This window comes from Talpa occidentalis, unplaced genomic scaffold, assembly GCF_014898055.3.
Source record: "Talpa occidentalis isolate TD23 unplaced genomic scaffold, MPIMG_talOcc4v2.1 talOcc4.9, whole genome shotgun sequence".
In the NCBI taxonomy this organism is placed as follows: domain Eukaryota; kingdom Metazoa; phylum Chordata; class Mammalia; order Eulipotyphla; family Talpidae; genus Talpa; species Talpa occidentalis.
In genome coordinates this window covers 47,042,622-47,062,090 of record NW_023605305.1, presented here as the reverse complement: position 1 = coordinate 47,062,090, position 19,469 = coordinate 47,042,622, and the positions used below count along the sequence as shown (strand labels likewise).

General features: G+C 36.0%; 1 protein-coding gene across 3 annotated transcripts in view; it reads right to left on the bottom strand.

Annotated features, from left to right (window-relative positions):
• ADGRL4 (adhesion G protein-coupled receptor L4) overlaps positions 1–19,469 on the bottom strand; it is a 90,178-nt gene that overhangs the window by 34,601 nt on the left and 36,108 nt on the right. Inside the window, exons 2-4 of one of the 3 annotated variants that reach the window (XM_037498719.2) lie at positions 9,173–9,238; positions 6,135–6,287; positions 341–490 (exon numbers count right to left, since the gene is read on the bottom strand). In XM_037498719.2, coding sequence (XP_037354616.1) covers positions 341–490; positions 6,135–6,287; positions 9,173–9,179 — 310 coding nt within the window. In that variant the 5' untranslated portion in view covers positions 9,180–9,238. The remainder of the gene's footprint in view (positions 1–340; positions 491–6,134; positions 6,288–9,172; positions 9,239–19,469) is intronic. The other 2 variants (XM_037498717.2, XM_037498718.2) reach the window with 2 other exon arrangements.

Here is a 19,469-nt window from a genome sequence, read left to right as displayed (position 1 = left end):
GAGGTTAAGATGCAGCACTGTGAAGCTATTCGCATCCGCTGCAGCACGAGTTCGACCCCCAGCCTGGGAGGTGACCCACATGGCGCAGCAGACCTCTCCTGACTCTCCCACTGCTCCCCTCAGTAGTGTATTTCAGTCAGTGTGCCAGTTCTGCTCCCTATTCTGTCTCTGGTGAATCCTTTCACCCCCCTTCTGCACCTCTGGCCTGTACCCCAGTTCTTGTATGCATAAATAAATAAATCTTTAAAAAAAGGAAGGTGTACTTCTTTGATACTTTATGACATCGCAGTACATATTTTACATAGTTCCTCGATAATACATAAAATTGAATATAACTTACCTTGGCAGTAAGTGCCATCACTAGGTGTGAACTGTGATTTTCCTGTCGATGTCTGATAACCTTCCTCGCAGGAGCAGATATACCCACCAAGCGTGTTTTTACACACTGCATGATCACCACAGACTACTGATTCACTGCACTCATCTATATCTGAAAATATTTGAAAAAATAATTTTTTAAATTTAGTGCTTATAAACTGCTATCTTTTTGATAATAGTGTTACAGAAACATCTCCAAGAAAGAGGGGAGGGACACTGAATAGGTGCCATTTTCCCTACCCCTATGTACATGCAGGCCCCTTGGATTACAAGTCTCAATACGCCATGAACGAGACTGAATGGAGGACAGCTGAGAAGGAGCAAGGTAGGGAGGTAGAACAAAAAGAATACATGTGAAAAAGGACTGAGAGGAGACAAATGGAAGGACACAAGTGGCGGAGAAGCATGGAGAGCTATTTGGAAGATAAAAAGAAACATATGGGTGACAGACACATGAGGAAGCTGCTTCTGGTCCTTGGCAGTGACAGTGGCAGCCACATATTTTTCTTTTTCTTTATTTTTCCCCAAGAACTGGGGTACAGGCCAGATGCGCGGGAGGGTGAGAGAGAATTCACCAGAGACAGAGTGGGGAACAGAACAGGCAGACTGACTAAAATTCACTGCTGAGGGGAGCAGCAGGCGAGACAGGAGAGGTCTGGGGAGCCATGTGGGTTGCCTCCCTGGCTGGGGGTCGAACTCGTGCTGCAGTGGATGCGAATAGCTTCACAGTACTGCAAACAGCTCCTCGGAAGCTGCAAACAGCTCCACAGTGCTGCGCTCAACACCCTGTGCCACCAGGAAGTCCCTGTGGCCATATCTTGACCAAATGTTGGATTATGTGGGATATTGTTAATTTTGAGTCTCTCCTTCTGTTTCAGCTCTCTGATATCTGCTTAACTCCTTTGTTGTGGTTCCTTGTCAGAAGGTACCTTAGACTTGTGGCAAGCTTTTGGACTTTGGTGATCCCACTTTGGGCCATGTGTCACCCTGCTTGGCTGTGCATTTACCCATGAGGGGATGGGTAACTTGGGGTATTTATTGGGAAACTATTATTTGAAATAATTCTTTCTCTCTCTGCATATCAATTCTATTAAAAATCATTCACACTAAAGTATGCTTCCTTTGCCTCTGTGTGTACTTGGCATACCCTTTTAGAGCATGCCACCTCTTAACAGTTTGGGGTCTTAGGGTATCCCTCAGCCATGTATTGATAACATTATTATGTCAAGTTAATGAATTCATATTAAATTTTACAATAAGCAAGGAAAATCAGATCCATTGGTAATGAGAGCAAACTTAGGTACACTTTTTTTTTATTATTATTATTAAACTCTGATTTGGTCAATCTATTTTGACAGTGCATTGAAAAATTTATTCATGGGTTAAACTGTTGAATTGTTTTCTGAATAGAATGATTAATCAATAAAATAATTAAATCAATTTCCATCATTGACCATTTAGTTTTAATTTAAAAAAAGCCCAATTTTTAAAATGTATTTTAAACTAAATTGACTATCACAACTCAGTTGAGAGTAATTTGGGGAATATAACAGAGTGACCCATTTATTTCTGAAGCTTCATTTTTGCTGTAAGTTAAAAAATTAGGATGCAGCATAATGTGTGATTCAACTCCGTTAAACTTTACTAAAAGTTATTCTTTGTTTTCTGATTATATTTTACTGCAATTGTTAATATACAACCACCATAGATAAAATAACCAATTATACAGAATTAATTTTCAGATTTTTAGTAGCCATATATCAAAACCACAATAAAAATACTAGTTTTAAACTCACATAATTTATATCCCTAATTTAAAATTTTACATACTATAGCAAAATATTTTAAAGTTATAAATACAGTATAAATATTATGCCAGAATAAGGAATGATTCCAAAGAACTGAAGAGTACAGATCATTACCTTAAAGTAATACAAATTTTTTTTGTGTTCCCAGCTCTGACATCTTAGGGAGTCACTATGTTAGATTAATGAATAAACCTGTAATCTCAAATATACAATGTGATTTAAAAAAACAAATACAGTGGCATAATACTGTTTGCCATAAAAAGGGGCATAATCAAACTACAATTTAAAATGCCATTTAGCTAGTTATCTTAAATGAAGCTGATCCTTATTTCTTACTTTAAAAATGCAATAAAGGCACAGAAAAACACTAAAACTCACAGTACCGGAAAGTAAAAATGACAGTAAGCATCTTGCCAGATTTTGAAAAAATTTCCATTAGTAAGAAAGTGCATGGTACTTGTTTTATGAAGACAATTAGCAATCTAAGGACTGAAGAAACGGTAGAAACACCCATCTTCTGCCAAATCCATATACTGACATTGTATTCTATCCACAAATCCAAGTTCACTACTTTCAAAGAAAAAGGAATGCTACACTAGCACTCCCATCTGTGCGTGTGTGTGTGTGTGTGTGTGAGAGAGAGAGAGAGAGAGAGAGAGAGAGAGAGAGAGAGAGAGAGAGAGAGAGAGAGAGAGAGAGAGAGAGAGAGAGAGAGAGAGAGAGAGAGAGAGAGAGAGAGAGAGAGAGAGGAGAGAGAGAGAGAACAATGGCTTTGTGCCAGAGTAGTCAACAGCTTCGCTTCCACTATCCTCATCCTATCCTTGATACCCCTTGGCCACCTAGCAAAATATAGAGAACCATAAAATACTGAAAGAATATCTGGTCCCCAAATGGGATGACATTGGTTTAGCCAATATGAATATGACTGCTATTTTACAGTAAGATGCACACTAACTTCTCTTGCAGTTTTGTTTTTTTTTTTCAGTGCCAAATACATTTGGGTCTAATAAAACCATACAGATTAACATAGTAGAAGACCTTTATTCAAATTCTCACTCTTACATTCCTTAACTGGGTGACCTTGGGTAATACTTAAGAGTCCCTTTTAATAACAAATGAATAAATGTCTATGAATGTTGATAGTGGTACCTAAGATATAGTAGATGCATGTTGTAAATGGTAAATTAAGATGAGGGATTCTATTTATATTGTGTGTTTTTTATTAGCAGGAAACTTGTGAATATGTAGCTTTGGAGAAAACAGATTGATAATGCGTGTCTTACTTGATTACCACATCTTGGTATTCCTCAGAGCTGTAAAAAGGAAAAAGAACTCTCTCCCCTATCTTAATGATAGCTAAATTGCTACTATGTAATTATTTCAGTCAGGCTACAATTGACTTTCCATATTTAATAACTGACCCACTTTTTCCATTATCAAACAAATGCTCGACAATACTTTTAACTTGATTTGGCTAAATGTAAGCACATCATAACAATCATTTGCTTGTGCACATCAAAAAGTTTATTCACTACTTTTTCATTAGTAAGGATATGCTTGTTTTTCATATCTACAATAAGCCAGCCCAGCAGTATTTTATCATAATCTTCTTTCAAAACATAATCATATGATTGTCCTGATTCTAAAAATTTTTATCAATAACTGAATTTTCTAATGTTATTTAACTCGCAGACTGCAGAGAAAAGATAAAATGTTCAATTACTGGAAGTAATTTGCAAAGACAAAACTGAATGGTAACATTATTCAAAACCAGAAAAAATTCTGAAGTTGTCAGAGTACCCAAGTCAATAAGATATAAAAATTAAAGCATTAAACACTGCTCTTAAGCATATGGTAAACACAAAGTTGTTCTTGAGTTCTACTCATGAGGCCTTGGGAGGATTCCCTTACTGCTGAAGGCCTGTTTCCCCATTTTGAAATGTCAATCTGGAAATACGTTTCTTGGGTGATGTACCATTTTACTGAAATACCATTTTAGTATATTTCCAAGGGGAAGAAAAATATGATTGGTGGTAAATCTTACCCAAAGCCTTCTGTGTCAAAATTACTTTACCTGTGGTAAAGTATTTGAGTATGGACTAAAGGTAAACAATTTTACCTGCATCACTTCTTGTCCTGAACTGTAGTTTTTCATTATTTATGAAGGTTTTTAGTGACTATAATACAGGCATGCCAAATTTAAGGATCAGCTAAAATTTCAAATCAGAGGTAATATACTGTAAGATGAAGCACTAATGTAGAAAAGGAATGGAATTTGGGTTTTTTCTTCAAATTTCCTGAGTATTCTAATAGTGCACAATGAAAATTGCTGAAGAATTGGAAAAAAAAAATAGCTGCTCTGATTTTCAAAAGAGCTTAATCTTTAAAACAATGAAATTGGTGAGAAATAACAGCTTTCCAGAGTATGAGTTTTTCACTGAATAATTCATCAAACAAAACAGGTAGAAACTGAAGGATGCTATAGTGGGTATTGTTTATTGGGTTTTAATATAACGGTTGTGTTTATTAATTACTTGAAAGAGCTAAAAAGGGAATTCAGGAAAAACTTGGGGTTACTCCATTTTTGTCAGGAAGAAATGAAAACTGGGAGAGTCTTAAATTATAAAAGTATTACATCTCCATAGAATGTTGGTATTCAGGGGTCTCTCTGGTGGTGCAAGGGGTTAAGATGCAGCACTATGAAGCTACCTGCAGTCACTGCAGCATGAGTTTGATCCTGACCAGGGAGGTGATACACATGGCGCAGCAGACCTCTCCTGTCTCGCCTGCTGCTCCCCTCAGCAGTATATTTCAGTCAATCTGCCTGTTCTGTTCCCCACTCTGTCTCTGGTGAATCCTCTTACCCCCACACCTCTGGACTGTACCCCAATTCTTGAATGCATAAAATTCATAAATCTTTAAAAAAAAGAATGTTGGTATTCAGACATCTTTGTGTGTATGTTTTTGGAGCCTGTGATTCATCCTTTTTTTTTATATTTAAGAATTCTTTACTTGTAAGGAACAGGAACAGAGAAACATAGCCCTTTGTGAATTGAGATGTGTACAAGTAAACATATCAGATGAAAAGACAGATGCCTTCTAAAGACAAGAGGGAATGGAAACACAAATTGTATTAAATTCCAGTGATTAAGATGTTACAATTAGGCTTCTTTACTCTCTGGAAGATTTCTAGTAAATCTTACAGAGCTACATATTTAGAACTTTAATATGAAAGGTAAACACACACACATTAACTTTCTAAGTTGAATAGTAGTAAAGACTTGAGAAGAACAAAGAGTGTGGCTGTATTTTCTGGGCAAAACCTCATAGATTCTTATTTCTGAACTATATTCTAATGTTATATTTCAATAAAATATTTGCTGCAAATACTCAAGTTAAAATTATCATTCAATAAAAATAGTATTATTTTCTCACAGTTTAAATCTCTACGCCCTTGCAAACCTTGAGCCACTGAATTTTCATGACTCAGTTCCAGTGTGTGAGATTTCACTGAAGTATCTTTGGAAATAGCAAGATCCAAGGCTGAGTCTAGTTCTCCCTGAACATTTTCTAAGAAAATGTAGAGCCCATCTCAGAATCTCAGAGTTTATCAATATCTTGTGATACAAATGATAATTTTCATGTTGGCACATTATATTAAAGGTAAATACTCTGTTTTGGTCACTACGCTAGAGTTCACAGGTTCATAAATTTGTAAGATGTATGATTTTTCTCAACAAAAATTTCTTTTTCTTATACCTTTGGCTAAATATCCCATAGTAATTATTATACAACATTGGAAATGTAAAAGAGTTTTCTGAAAGTATTCAACAACTAAGGTGTATTCAAGGAGTTGCAGAATTTTATTAGAATATTATTTAATATACCTCTAAAGGTAATAAGCAATAAGAAACAGGTAAAAATTTTAAGTGAGACTGTTGAACTTACCTACGCAGATGGTTCCATCATTAGTGATAAACCTTTCTTGGTTACTGCTGGATCTAAAACCGGGCACACACATACAATAGTAACTTCCCTCTGTGTTAGTGCAGTTAGCATTTTCACCACAGGACTGGGTTAAATTTCCACACTCATTATCATCTGTGGACATATCAATTTAAGACATTATTTTCCTGGAACTCACATGAATTCCTAATTTTTCCTATTGTTAGGGGGAAAAGGATGTCCTAACAGGTGGAGTCTGATGAGACCAACTTTGTACCGAAAGCCTACATCGACCGGATGCCACCGGTTCGCTCTGATCCTATATGGAGTATTTCAACAAAGCCAGCTAAAAATTGCTGTTAGTTATTTTCTGCCCTGTGATTTTATGCAAAAATAGGAAAAATGGTTTAAAAGTATATTTAGTTTGCAAACTTTTGCTATGCTGTTAAAAGTTTGGGATCAAGGTTGAGAAAATTTGTGTTTTACATCAGTTGAACCATTTTTAAATTTTTTTCCTGTGATTTTTTCATATCTGCTGTCTTGTTTTGGCTAATGCCTCCAGATGTTTTTTTTGGGGGGGGTTTGAACTGAAGAACTATATTTCCAGGAATGGAGGACTTTTGCTTTCCACAATGGACAAATACCTGGAGGGACTGGTTTTCTTTCACACTGGAACCTGGTAAAAATGTTCATCTGAGACTGCATCCAAACATCCATATATTCGATCTTCATCACCATGGAAATGGTGGCAAAAAGTGAAAGGGGGGAATTGTTAGGGGGAAAAGGATGTCCTAAAGCTAATTCCATACAGGCTTTTTGGACTCCACCCCCACCCCAGGCCAAAGCCAAAGACACTGGGAACTCCAAATCCCATCCCCACCAAAGGGAAGGTAGCTGGGACCTGAGGGTGGGGTTAAGCAGCCAGGTTGATATAAAAGGCAGACACGTGGCCTTTGGGGGGTCCCCCCATTTTGGCTCTCCACCAGCTCGCAGCGTCCGGCCAGCTCTGAGAGTGCCTTTGCATTTCCAGGTCGTTGGATCGGGTAGGACGCATTAAAGACTTTATTTCCCTATTTTCTCCCTGAGTTGTACATTTCCTTAATTCCCTTTCCCTTGTAAATAAACCTTTTATTAACCTTTTGTGTGTGCCTGTAGTGGAGTATTAATAAGTCCCTTTTAAGCGCGCGGGTGAGGACCACAGCCAGGAACCCATTCAATATCGGGGCTGCTCTATAACACTATCACTATTTGGGAATTTTGAGTATTAAATAGTTAATTCTATAGAATACAAATCCCACACTTGCTTTATTCTTTTTTATAATGCAGAACCGGCATTATATGTTCACAACGTGTCTTTGAATATAGTTTTTACATATGGAAGAATTAAAAGATGCCGAAGACAAAGAAGGAAATAATATCATTTATGTCTTTTCACCTTTCACCTGACTGCAGGGTAGCTCCCTACCTTGTAGTGTCCAAGGGAATGCCCTTTAGACATGACTGGGTCACTCCATTTTTGTCAGTAGGAAATGAAAACTGGGAGAGTCTTAAATTATAAAAGTATTACATCGCCATAGAATGTTGGTATTCAAGGGCCTGCCTAGTGGCGGAAGGAGTTAAGCACAGTGCTGTGAAGCTGTCTGCAGCCTCTGTCTCTGGTGAATCCTCTCACCCCCACAACTCTGACCTGTACCCCTGTTCTTGTATGTATAAATAAATAAATCTTAAAAAAAAAAAACTTAAATTACCAATAAACCTAGGCTATTGTTTAAAAAAAAATATGACTGGAATTATTGTTACTACCTTCCATTGAAGGCTCCCAGTGAACCGGGGACTCACTCATCTGCATGATCTGACTTGAATTTTTAATCATTTTACAAACCCTATGAGACAAACATTACTTCCATTGAACAAATAGGAACACTGAAATAAAAAAAGTTGGATTACCTTGCCCTAAGGCATACAGCTAGTAAGTGACGAAGTTTTATTAAAGAATGCCAATGTGATCTCATTTTTCTTAAATGCTACATTATAAAAAGAATGCATGGTAGTAGTAGTTATCTATTGAGTGTTTATTATGTGCTAGTCAGTGTGATAGGAAGATTCCCATTAAATGGAAAATACATTGTGACTACCTCAAAAGGTTGTCAAAAGGATTAAAAGTGTTGATAGGCAGATAAGACTTAGAATGGTGTCTAGCATGTAGTAAACAATATATATAAGCATGCTAATCTTACTACTGTAAAAATATTATTATTGCTATTTTGGTTACAAGAAATCAGATCTTATTATACTCTACTGAAATCCTTAATAGCTATGGCCTTTAGCATGTAATATAAGCACTTTCATAAGTGGGCTTCCAAAGTCTGGGAACCAGTATAAATCACTCACCTTTACACACATATAATAATAATAAAGATATAATAAGAAATCTAAAACATAAGATCTCTAAATGCCTAGGAATTCCTTTAGTATAGATAGGATATATCTATTCTAAATATAAGGAAAAAATCAAATTAGTTTTGTCATAATGCAGTTACAGTGCTGAGACTTAGCCCCTAGGCCACTAGGGAGACCCCAGTGTAATTCTTTGAAGTAATACTGAAAAGGAAATAAAAATTATTTGCAATGATAAACATGTTTTGAGGCACCTCCATTCTCAAGTTAATTCAGATGACACAGAATGTCCACTTTTGTGCATGGCTTAAACAGTAGCATTATAACATTTTTCATTATCAATTATTCCATGTTATTAAAAGTTATCCAAAACATTAACAAGTGGTCTCATTTCATGTCATGATGTGGAAAATATAAATTTACTTTATAAAAGATCTCTGGATTCATATTCCCAGATATCTGAGACCTGACCTTGACTTTTTAGTGTCCTATAAGGTTGAAAGCTCAACAGCCATAAAATCGTCATGATTATGAGAGTGTCCTTTAGCAGATCTGCCAGAAGGTAAGACTGGCAGGCCCTTTTGTTAGACCCCTATTCTAGGACATAGGCAAACTTGCCCCCAAACAACAGAAGCAGGCCTCACCTAGCATGTCTTGTGTTCTGAGTATACACTTGAATCTCTACTCTTCACACATTGTCAATTCAATTGCTTAGGGAAAAAAAAAAAAAAAAAAAACATTCAAGAGAAAAACCAATCAGCCAGAGAAGCAAAACTATATTTGCAAAGTTAGAACAGACCACCTCACACCTAAGATTTTTTTCATGGTTATGGCATTAGCGCTTTTTTTTTTAGCTGTAGCACAAGTACCTCTCTGACAGGTTTAAGTTCTAATCCCTTGGCCCCCTTGAAAGTTCTAATCCCCAGCACGTGATCCTATTTATTCTTGAGTAAACAGAAGGGCCCACTAGCAAGAGAAGAATTTTGATGTCCCATTGGGGGAGCTCAGAACAACTTAGATACTTGCAAGAACAAAGGTTTAGCTCTCAAAAGCTTTTAAAGACCAGGCAGGTAACTCAAAGTCTGACACCAACAACTGCCACACAACAGGTTGGTGTGGCCTCTCCTACTGGTAAGTACACATCTCATTATAGGAATTAAAATTAAAAAAAAATTAAAAACATATTTAAATCACTTAGGTCAGCTTTAGCATTTGTCAGGTTGTCTCAAACCTAATTTAAAATGTGATTGGAGTTGAGGAAAATCATTAAAAACACAAAAATAAAATAAGATAAATTGAAAACAGTCTTACAGAAAATATTGAAGAGTAGTACTTTATTATTTGTATGTATTTAATTATCAATTTATTTATTTTGCATTAAGAGATATGTTTATGGGACTCTATATGACTGTGTGTACATATATATACACACTCAGAAAGCAAACCACTAGGTCTATATATGCATACAAAAGATATTCGAGTAGTTTACTAAAAGTAACTGAGAACAGCTCACAAATTGAACACAAGCATCTATAGCCAGTTAAAAATATTTCACAAACCTTGGTTTTGATTCAATCATTCAGTTACTCAAATATTTATGAGGTTTTCCAGTTCCCAAATGTGAATGTGTCTACACTGGGAAATAAGTAAAAATTAATCAAAAAGTTGGGATCTGTGCCTTGCTGTCAGAGTTCACATTCTAAAGTAAGTTAACACATGAGCATATAATTGAGTTCTTATTAAAATAAAAGTTTCAATCTTTATCTTAAAATGTGACTCCCTTCACAGCATACAGGGAGAACTTTATAATAACTTTAAAAGGAATTGTGCTCTCAGATCAGTTATTGGTAATATAGAGAATGATGAAGACTGTATCCCTTGTGGTCTATAGCTGCAAAAATGATATGCAAAAATACAGAGAAAAAGGCCTCCCTAGGTCTGACGTACTGGTCACATTCCAAGAAAATGAGCCATTTTATATCACCTGTTGTTTAGAAAATTACTATTTCTGAAACTAAATTAATATGACATGTGCTTTGACTCCAACATTTTTTTTTTACTAGTCTTGAGTAACTTGTATTAACTTGGCACAAAAGACAAAGATAGACATTGATTTTTGTCTTTCCCTACTGTGTGGTTTTGAACAGTTGATGTCAAATTCATTATCAAGAATTTGGAATAAAAATATTTCTTATCTATCTACCAATCATCTGGACTGGATATACAATATGGATGAATTCCCTAATGGTCTGATTCAAATCTTGTTTCATAAAATACCACTTTTCTAAAAGCAACCTCCTCTCTTCCCTCAAGATAGTGAAGGTAGGCAAGAAATTATCTTTGTGAAGTAATATATAAATATGAATTATTTAAATAACTTTAAACTTTCTTGCATTCAACTTCATAATAATTAATTTTCAAGGAGAAAGTTTCTTTGGATATGTATAATACATGAATATAGAAACCAGCTTTTTTTGTGTTCTTAATTTCAGTGTTCAAATCAATTTATCAGTTGTTAACCACTCTCTGCATCTCTATATCTAATTGTAGAATTATACTATGAATATTTAGATTAGGATTTCACTTGAGGGAGTTACTATAATGCTGTTTAAATGCAGATGTTTTGAAATGTCTCAAAAAATTTAATAAGGAGAGAAGCTGGTATTCTTTTAACAAAAACCAATTTTAAAATAATGACACATATCAAATTTCAGGTATTTATTGATTGGTATAAATACCAGCACAACATATCAACATAATTTCATACATTAAGAGGGGAGATATTTTTTGGTTAAGTAGAAAACTGTGCAGATGGCTTTTGGAAGACTTCATTTTAAGCAACATTACAGTGAAATATTTCATTTAGAAGTCTGGACCTTCTTTCTTCAGTTTGCTATAATCTGCATTCAATGAGTAGACCATATAGTGATCACTGGGACTCAGTGTGTTCCAGGGTTCTGGGTTATTCTTTTTTTCTCAGTTTATGTTTGGACTGAATATGCCAGGTGCATGACACAGTGCTGCTCCAGCACCTCCAGATTCAACAAACAAAAAGAGGGGGGTCAAGCTCAGAAGCTTCTTGGCCTGACAAAGCATGTGGCAGAACATGACTGCACCACAGACTTTGGGGCAGGAAGAACAAATTTGCGAAGACCTGGGACTAAGTAATTTCTGCCTCCAAACTCATACCAGCTCATCTCTAATATAATTAATTTAAAACAAGAACAAATGTACACACATAACCTCTATCACAGCAGGATCCACCGTTACTGGAAAAGGTGGACAAATAATCAAATCATCAGAGTGTAGTTTATGTAGCAAATGAAGAAGTTTTAACAGTACAGTGACAACTCAGAGAAGAAACTGGGATCCTTAGCAAGTTTTCAGAATAAAGGCATGAGGATTATTTACAGGGAAAGTTTAGAAGTGGACAGGATGCTAGAGTCAGGCATTGAAGTATATAAAGAATTTAGACAAACAAAAGGGGCCCCAGATGTCCATTCATACAAAGGAAAGAACATCCCCAAATTTCTGAAGGTCTGAGTGGGTGTGTACTGTAGAGAATTATACTGCTGAAAACTGAGTCTAAGGGTAAAGGCTGAAGAGCAAGAATCTTTGTAGGCAGATATGGTCTAAACTGAGAAAACATTTGCTAAGAATTTGGTACCGTAGTCATCAGGTAAAGGATGTCTATGATCAATCAGATTTTATGTAGCAGAAAAATATGATGGGATTTGAATTTCAAAACAATTTTTGAACTATAAAAAAATGCAGCTAAGAAACAAGTAGATGGGATAAAACACAGTAAGATATAAAAAACCAAAGCACAGTTGAGGAAGGAGAGTGGCTTGCATTTCAGAAATATTTAGGTATTAACTTAGTGCTCTGGGGAGAGAAAATAAAGTGGATAGGGTTAAAGTACATCAGGAATTAATTGAAAATGTGTTATGGCAATAACACTTACATGTGGATTTTTTTTTTACTTTTGTGCATTTACATAGTTTTATAATAAAATAATTTTTTTAAGATTTATTTTTATACAAGAACTGGGGTACAGGCCAGATGCGCGGGAGGGTGAGAGGATTCACAGGAGACAGTGGGAAACAGAACAGGAAGACTGAAGAAATACGCTGCTGAGGGGAGCAGTGGGCGAGATAGGAGAGATCTGCATTGCCATGTGGGATTCTCGCAAGCCGGCAAGGATCGAACCCACGCTTCAGAGGCTGCGGACAGCTTCACAGTGTGGCACTCCATCGCCTATACCACCAGGGAGGCACATAATAAAATAATTCTTGAAATATTTGTAGGGCTTCAATACTAATTGAGTAGGAGTTGGTCAGAGAGAGAAGAAGCAAGGATGTCTTCCACGTTCTGCCTTGGAAGGATCTGTTGAGATAAACTGATGCACTCACCTGGACAGTGAAAGCAAAGAGGAACGTTGCTTAGGTCTAAAAGAGTAAATTCATTTTTCGGCCTCCCTGGTGGTGCAAGGGGTTAAGAAGCAACCTACGAAGCTATCTTCAGCTACTGCAGCATGAGTTCAATCCCCGGCCAGGGAGCAACCCACATGCTCCCCTCAGCAGTGTATTTCAGTCAATCTGCCTGTTCTGTTCCTTCCTCTGTCTCTGGTGAATCCTCTCAACCCCGGCACCTCTGGCCTGTACCCAGTTCTTGTATATATAAATAAATCTTTTTTTAAAAAGAGTGAGTTTATTTCAACATGGAAAAATTGCAGTGCACTAAGAGTATCAACAGTTGAATAGTCAATAATAGCTTAAATTGTTTAAAGTAACAATCTGGAGAGTTTTTTATACTTAAGATTGCCTAGTTCCACAGACCAAGTTGTATTTTTGCACAGTAGCTTGAGGTGTGCTTTCTAACAAAATGTGCTTCTAAACAAGACAAAACTCATGAGCATCTATCTATTGATAATGCTCCAAATTTCAGAGTGATACTGAGTACCCTACTAGTGACTATTTTGGGCAACAAAACATGTAGTTACATTAGTCTCTGCATAATCATGAGTATTTTACTGGCTTTAAAAGGTATTAGCATTACAGATTCTGAACCAGGTTTCAGTTTATATTCCATTGTTCTATTTATTACAGAAGATAAAATATAATTAAAAATGGAAAATATTCCTCTCTCTTTGCTGGCACTTGAAATATTGACAGTGCTCAAACTTTGTACAACTTGAAAGACACGGAACTTTAGCAGCACATCACTCCTACACACATTTTCCCTCTGAACATGATTGCCAGTAAAAATCTGTAAATTTGAACACCAAAATGACTATAGCCCTTATATGATTCCTTGTGAGACAGACCCTACATGCCAAAGGTGGTACAAGGCATGTTTTTTTCCCTCTTTTTCTCCTCCAGGCAGGCTGCTGGATTCATTTGTTTTCAGTAGCATTGGAGATTTTCCTCTTACATCCAGCACTCTAGTGAACTTAGAAAGTCATTACTTACCTCCTTAATTATAGACTTTATATAGTTTTTTAAATATAATGTATATTATATGGTTTGTACATACTGGTCCAGAGAAAAGAGGGAAATAAAGATCAGCAGAAGGGAAAAAAAAAAAAAAAGGAAAACTGCAATGAAGCTAAAATGGGTTCAGTCAGTCAAGAAAAGTAATGGAGTTATTGTTTCCACTCTGATGTCATTACCACCCTTTATTATAAGACAAGGAAAAGAAAGGTGCCAAAGACATAGAATTATATTTTTCTTCTTCCCCTCCAGGAATTTCTTTTGCTGTACTTGAGTCTTTGAATGCAGGCTAGAATCTGAGTATGATACATACATAACCCACTCCACATAGATACAGGTGCACACATGCAGAATTAATGATGCAGACACACAAAATAAACCAAATATTGACAGCATGCATCCCACTTTCCATTATTGATTATAAAACATAATGTAAATTCACATTTTTCATGACTATGAATTAATACATTCAATTTTGTGAAGGAAAAGTCAGATAGAGCAAATGTAAACTGCTAGAATTACCACGGTAAAGAAAGTAAAATTATACAAGAATAGTTGATGTGAGATATTTATTATTTTTTTAAGATTTCATTAATGGAAATGTGTTTCTTAACTGAAGCAGCAAATATCATGTCAAGGTTTTTTGAAAGGAAAAGTGTGACTTGACTATGGAGCAGATTTTCTCTTATCAGAACACCTAAACCACCATGGTGTGTGTGTGACTTGGGGGAGGGGAGGGAAACACCTATAGAATGGATAATCTGTGGTTTTTGCATATTCTCATTACCTGAGGGAATGTACCACTTAAGAAAAGGTTTCCATTTTATGTTTATCACTTTTGGTCCCATCTTTATCAGAACTATCAATATAAACATTTTTTTTTTTCTTGATGTTTGGGGGTAATTTTCTTATCATCTAGGGGTTCACTCCTCTTTAAGAAGTTTATGTAAGTATATGTTTCTTACATATATATTCTTTTTTTTTATTTTAATAATAAATTTTATTTTTATATTCCCCATACAATTGCAGCCCCCCCATTCTGACCCCAATCTCTCCCCTCCCACCCCCGCCCCTTAAAAGTGTCTCTGGTTCGTAGTTTTTTGTTGATTTTGATTTTCACTTTCTTATAGTTATTCGTTTTCCTGGTACCTTATTTAAGTTTTCTAGATTCCTGCTATGAGTGAGACCATCCGGTATTTTTCTTTTTCTTTTTGGCTTATTTCGCTGAGCATGATCCCTTCCAGTGCCATCCATGTTGCTGCAAATTGCATGTGTTTATCTTTTTTGAATGCTGAATAATATTCCATGGTATATATGTACCACATCTTCTTGATCCAGTCATCTATTTTTGGGCATTTGGGTTGTTTCCAAAGCTTAGCTATTGTAAACAGTGCTGCTATAAACATAGGGGTGCAGGTGTTCTTTGGAATTGATGTTTCTGTGTCCTTTGGGTAAATACCTAGGAGTGGAATTGCTGGATCATATGGAAGCTCTATGTTTAGTAGGTCCAGAAATCTCCACACAGCTCTCCACAGTGGTTGGACCAGTTTGCACTCCCACCAACAGTGCAGAAGATTTCCTTTTTCTCCACACCCTCGCCAACATTTGTTGTTGCTAGTTTTTTTAATATGTGCCATTCTCACTGGTGTAAGATGGTATCTCATGGTAGTTTTGATTTGCATTTCCCTGATGACAAGTGATGTTGAACATTTTTCATATGCCTGTTGGCCATTTGCATTTCCTCTTCAGAGAAGTTTCTTTTTAGCTCTTCTGCCCATTTTTTGACTGGATTATTTTCTTTGTTGTTGTTGAGTCTCATCAGCTCTTTGCAGATTTTTGTGATCAGTCCTTTATCATTAGTGTTGGGTGCAAAAATGTTCTCCCAGTTGGTGGGGTTTCTCTTTGTTTTTGTTATTGTCTCTTGCTGTGCAGAAGCTCTTTAATTTGATGTAGTCCCAGCTGTTTATCTTTGCCTTCACTATCACTGCTTTGGGTGATGTGTCTGTAAAGATGTCTTTGATGTGCAAATCACGTAGTGTTTCGCCTATATTTCCTTCTATATATTTTATGGTTTCAGGTCTTATGTCTAGTTCTTTAATCCATTTTGAGTTGATTTTTGTGTATGGTGTGAGGTAGTGGTCAAGCTTCATTCTTTTGCATGTAGCGACCCAGTTTTCCCAGCACCATTTATTGAACAAACTTTCTTTGCTCCAATGCATAGTCTTTGCTCCTTTGTCAAAGATTAGTTGACCATAAATCTGTGGGTTTATTTCTGGATTTTCTATTCGATTCCATTGGTCTATATGTCTGTTCTTGTTCCAATACCATGCAGTTTTGATGATTATGGCTTTGTAGTAGAGTTTGAAGTCTGGGAGTGTGATGCCTCCATTCCCTTCTTTTTTTTTCAGGAGAGCTTTGGCTATTCGGGGTTTTTTGTGATTCCATATGAATTTCATCAATAATTGTCCTATTTCTTTGAAGAATGACATTGAAATTTTGATTGGAATAGCATTGAATCTGTATATTGCTTTTGGGAGGATGGCCATTTTAATAATGTTTATTCTTCCAATCCATGAGCAGGGGATGTCTTTCCATTTCTTTGTGTCTTCTTCTATTTCTTTTAACAGTGTTTTATAGTTTTCTTTGTATAGGTCCTTTACCTCTTTTGTTAGATTTATTCCCAAATATTTGATTTTTTTTGTTTCAATAAAAAAAGGGATGGTTTTTTGATTTCTTCTTCTTCAGATTTATTGTTTGTGTATAGGAAGGCTACTGACTTTTGCGTGTTGATTTTGTATCCTGCCACTTTACTGAACTGATTGATGAGTTGAATTAGTTTTTCTGTGGACTTTTTGGGGTTCTCTATGTATATTATCATATCATCTGCAAATAGTGATAGTTTGACTTCTTCTTTTCCTATTTGGATTCCTTGGATGTCTTTCTCTTGTCTTATTGCTCTGGCTAGGACTTCCAGTATTATGTTGAAAAGCAGTGGTGAGAGTGGACATCCTTGTCTTGTTCCAGATCTTAATGGAATTGCTTTCAGCTTTTCACCATTGAGAATGATACTGGCTGTTGGCTTGTCATAGATGGCCTTTATGATGTTGAGGTATGTTCCTTGTATCCCAAGAATTTCAAGGGCTTTTATCATGAATGGGTGTTGCACTTTGTCGAAAGCTTTCTCAGCATCTATTGATATTATCATATGGTTTTTATATTTCTTTTTGTTGATGTGTTGGATAACGTTGATTGATTTTCGGATGTTAAACCATCCTTGTGTCCCTGGAATGAATCCTACTTGGTCGTGGTGAATTATCTTTTGGATACATTGTTGGATTCTGATAGCTAAAATTTTATTGAGGATTTTTGCATCAGTGTTCATTAGGGAGATTGGCCTGTAGTTTTCCTTTTTTGTGTTGTCCTTGTTTGGTTTTGGTATTAGTGTAATGTTGGCTTCATAGAACGTGTTTGGTATTGTCCCTTCCTTCTCAATTTTTTGCAAGAGTTTGTGAAGGATAGGCACTAATTTGTCTCTGAATGTTTGGTAGAATTCATTTGTAAATCCATCAGGTCCCGGGCTTTTGTTTTTGGGGAGGTTTTTGATTACCATTTCAATTTCGCTGCTTGTAATTGGTCTGTTTAGGTGTTCTATTTCTTCTTTATCTAGCTTTGGGTGATTGTAGAGTTGTAGGAATTTGTCCATCTCCTCTAGATTGTTAAACTTGTTTCCATATAACTGTTCATAGTAGTTACTGATTATTCTTTTGATTTCTTCTGTGTCCGTTGTGATTTCTCCTCTTTCATTGATGATCCTGTTTATTTGTGCTTTCTCCCTTTTTCCTTTGTAAGCCTGGCTAGGGGTTTGTCTATTTTATTGATTTTTTCAAAGAACCAGCTCTTGGTTTCATTGATCTTTTGGATTGTTTTTTTAGTTTCAATTTCATTTATTTCTGCTTTGGTTTTTATTATTTCTTTTCTTCTACTGGTTTTGGGGTTTTTTTGTTGTTCTTTTTCTAGATCTTTGAGCTTTGAGATTAGGTTGTTTCTTTGAGTTCTTTCTTGTTTCTTGATGTGAGCTTCTATTGCTATGTATTTTCCTCTTATTACTGCTTTTGCTGCATCCCATACATTTAGGATATTGGTGTCCTCCTTGTCGTTCAATTCAAAGAATTTTTTAATTTCTTCTTTGATCTCCTCATTAGTCCAGTGGTCTTCCAGTAGTGTGGTTTTTAATCTCCATGAGGTAGGAAAGTTCCTTGCCTTCTTTTTATGGTTTATTTCTAGTTTGATGCCTTCATGGTCAGAAAAGATGGTTGATATGATTTCAATCTTGGTGTATCTGTTGATGTTTGTCTTGTGCCCCAGTATGTGATCGATCCTGGAGAATGATCCGTGTGCGCTTGAGAAAAATGTGTACTCCGTTTTTTTGGGGTTTAGTGTTCTATAGATGTCCGTTAAGCCCAATTGCTCTAGGTACTTATTTAGAGCTTTGGTTTCTTTACTTATTTTTTGTCTTGTTGATCTATCCATTGTTGATAGTGGTGTGTTGAAGTCTCCCACTACGTATGTGTTTTCTCTGATGTCTGTTTTCAGAGAGGACAACAGTTGTCTGATATATTTTGGTGCTCCTTCGTTTGGTGAGTATATGTTAATGAGTGTTATTTCTTCTTGAAGTATTGTCCCCTTGATCATAATGTAGTGACCATTGGGGTCTCTTTTTATCTTTTTGAGTTTGAAATCTGTTTTATCTGATATAAGTATAGCTGTTCCTGCTTTCTTTTTTGGTCCATTTGCTTGTAGGATTGTTATCCATCCTTTAACTTTGAGCCTATTTTTATCTTTTGTAGCTAAATGTGTTTCCTGAAGACAGCAAAAGGTTGGGTTTTGTTTCTTAATCCAGGCTGCAACTCTGTGTCTTTTTATTGAAGAGTTTAGTCCATTTACATTTAGAGTTAATATTGATATGTTAGCATCTATATTTGCCATTGTGTTTGTCTTTCCTTTGATTTTATTTATTTATTCTTTTAATAACTTTTTTTTTTTTTTGGCCTTCTTTCATTGTTATTCGTCCCTCTGAGGTTCTGACTTTAGGACTCCTTGTAGTATTTTTTGGAGTGGGGTTTAGTTGTAATGAAATTCCGGAGTTTCTGTTTGTCTGGGAAGGTCCATATTCTTTCTTCAAAGAGGAAGGAGAACTTTGCGGGATAGAGAATTCTTGGTTGGCATCTGTTTTCTTGGAGTCTGTTGACTATGTCCCTCCACTCTCTCCTTGCCCGTAGCGTTTCTTCGGAGAAGTCTGATGTCAGCCTGATTGGCTTTCCTTTGAATGTTATCTGTTTCTTCCCTCTTGTCAGCTTCATTATTTTTTCCTTGTCCTGGATTCTTGGGAGCTTTACTATTATGTGTCTTGCTGTATTTTTCCTTTCGTCGTGGAAGTTTGGTGTTCTTC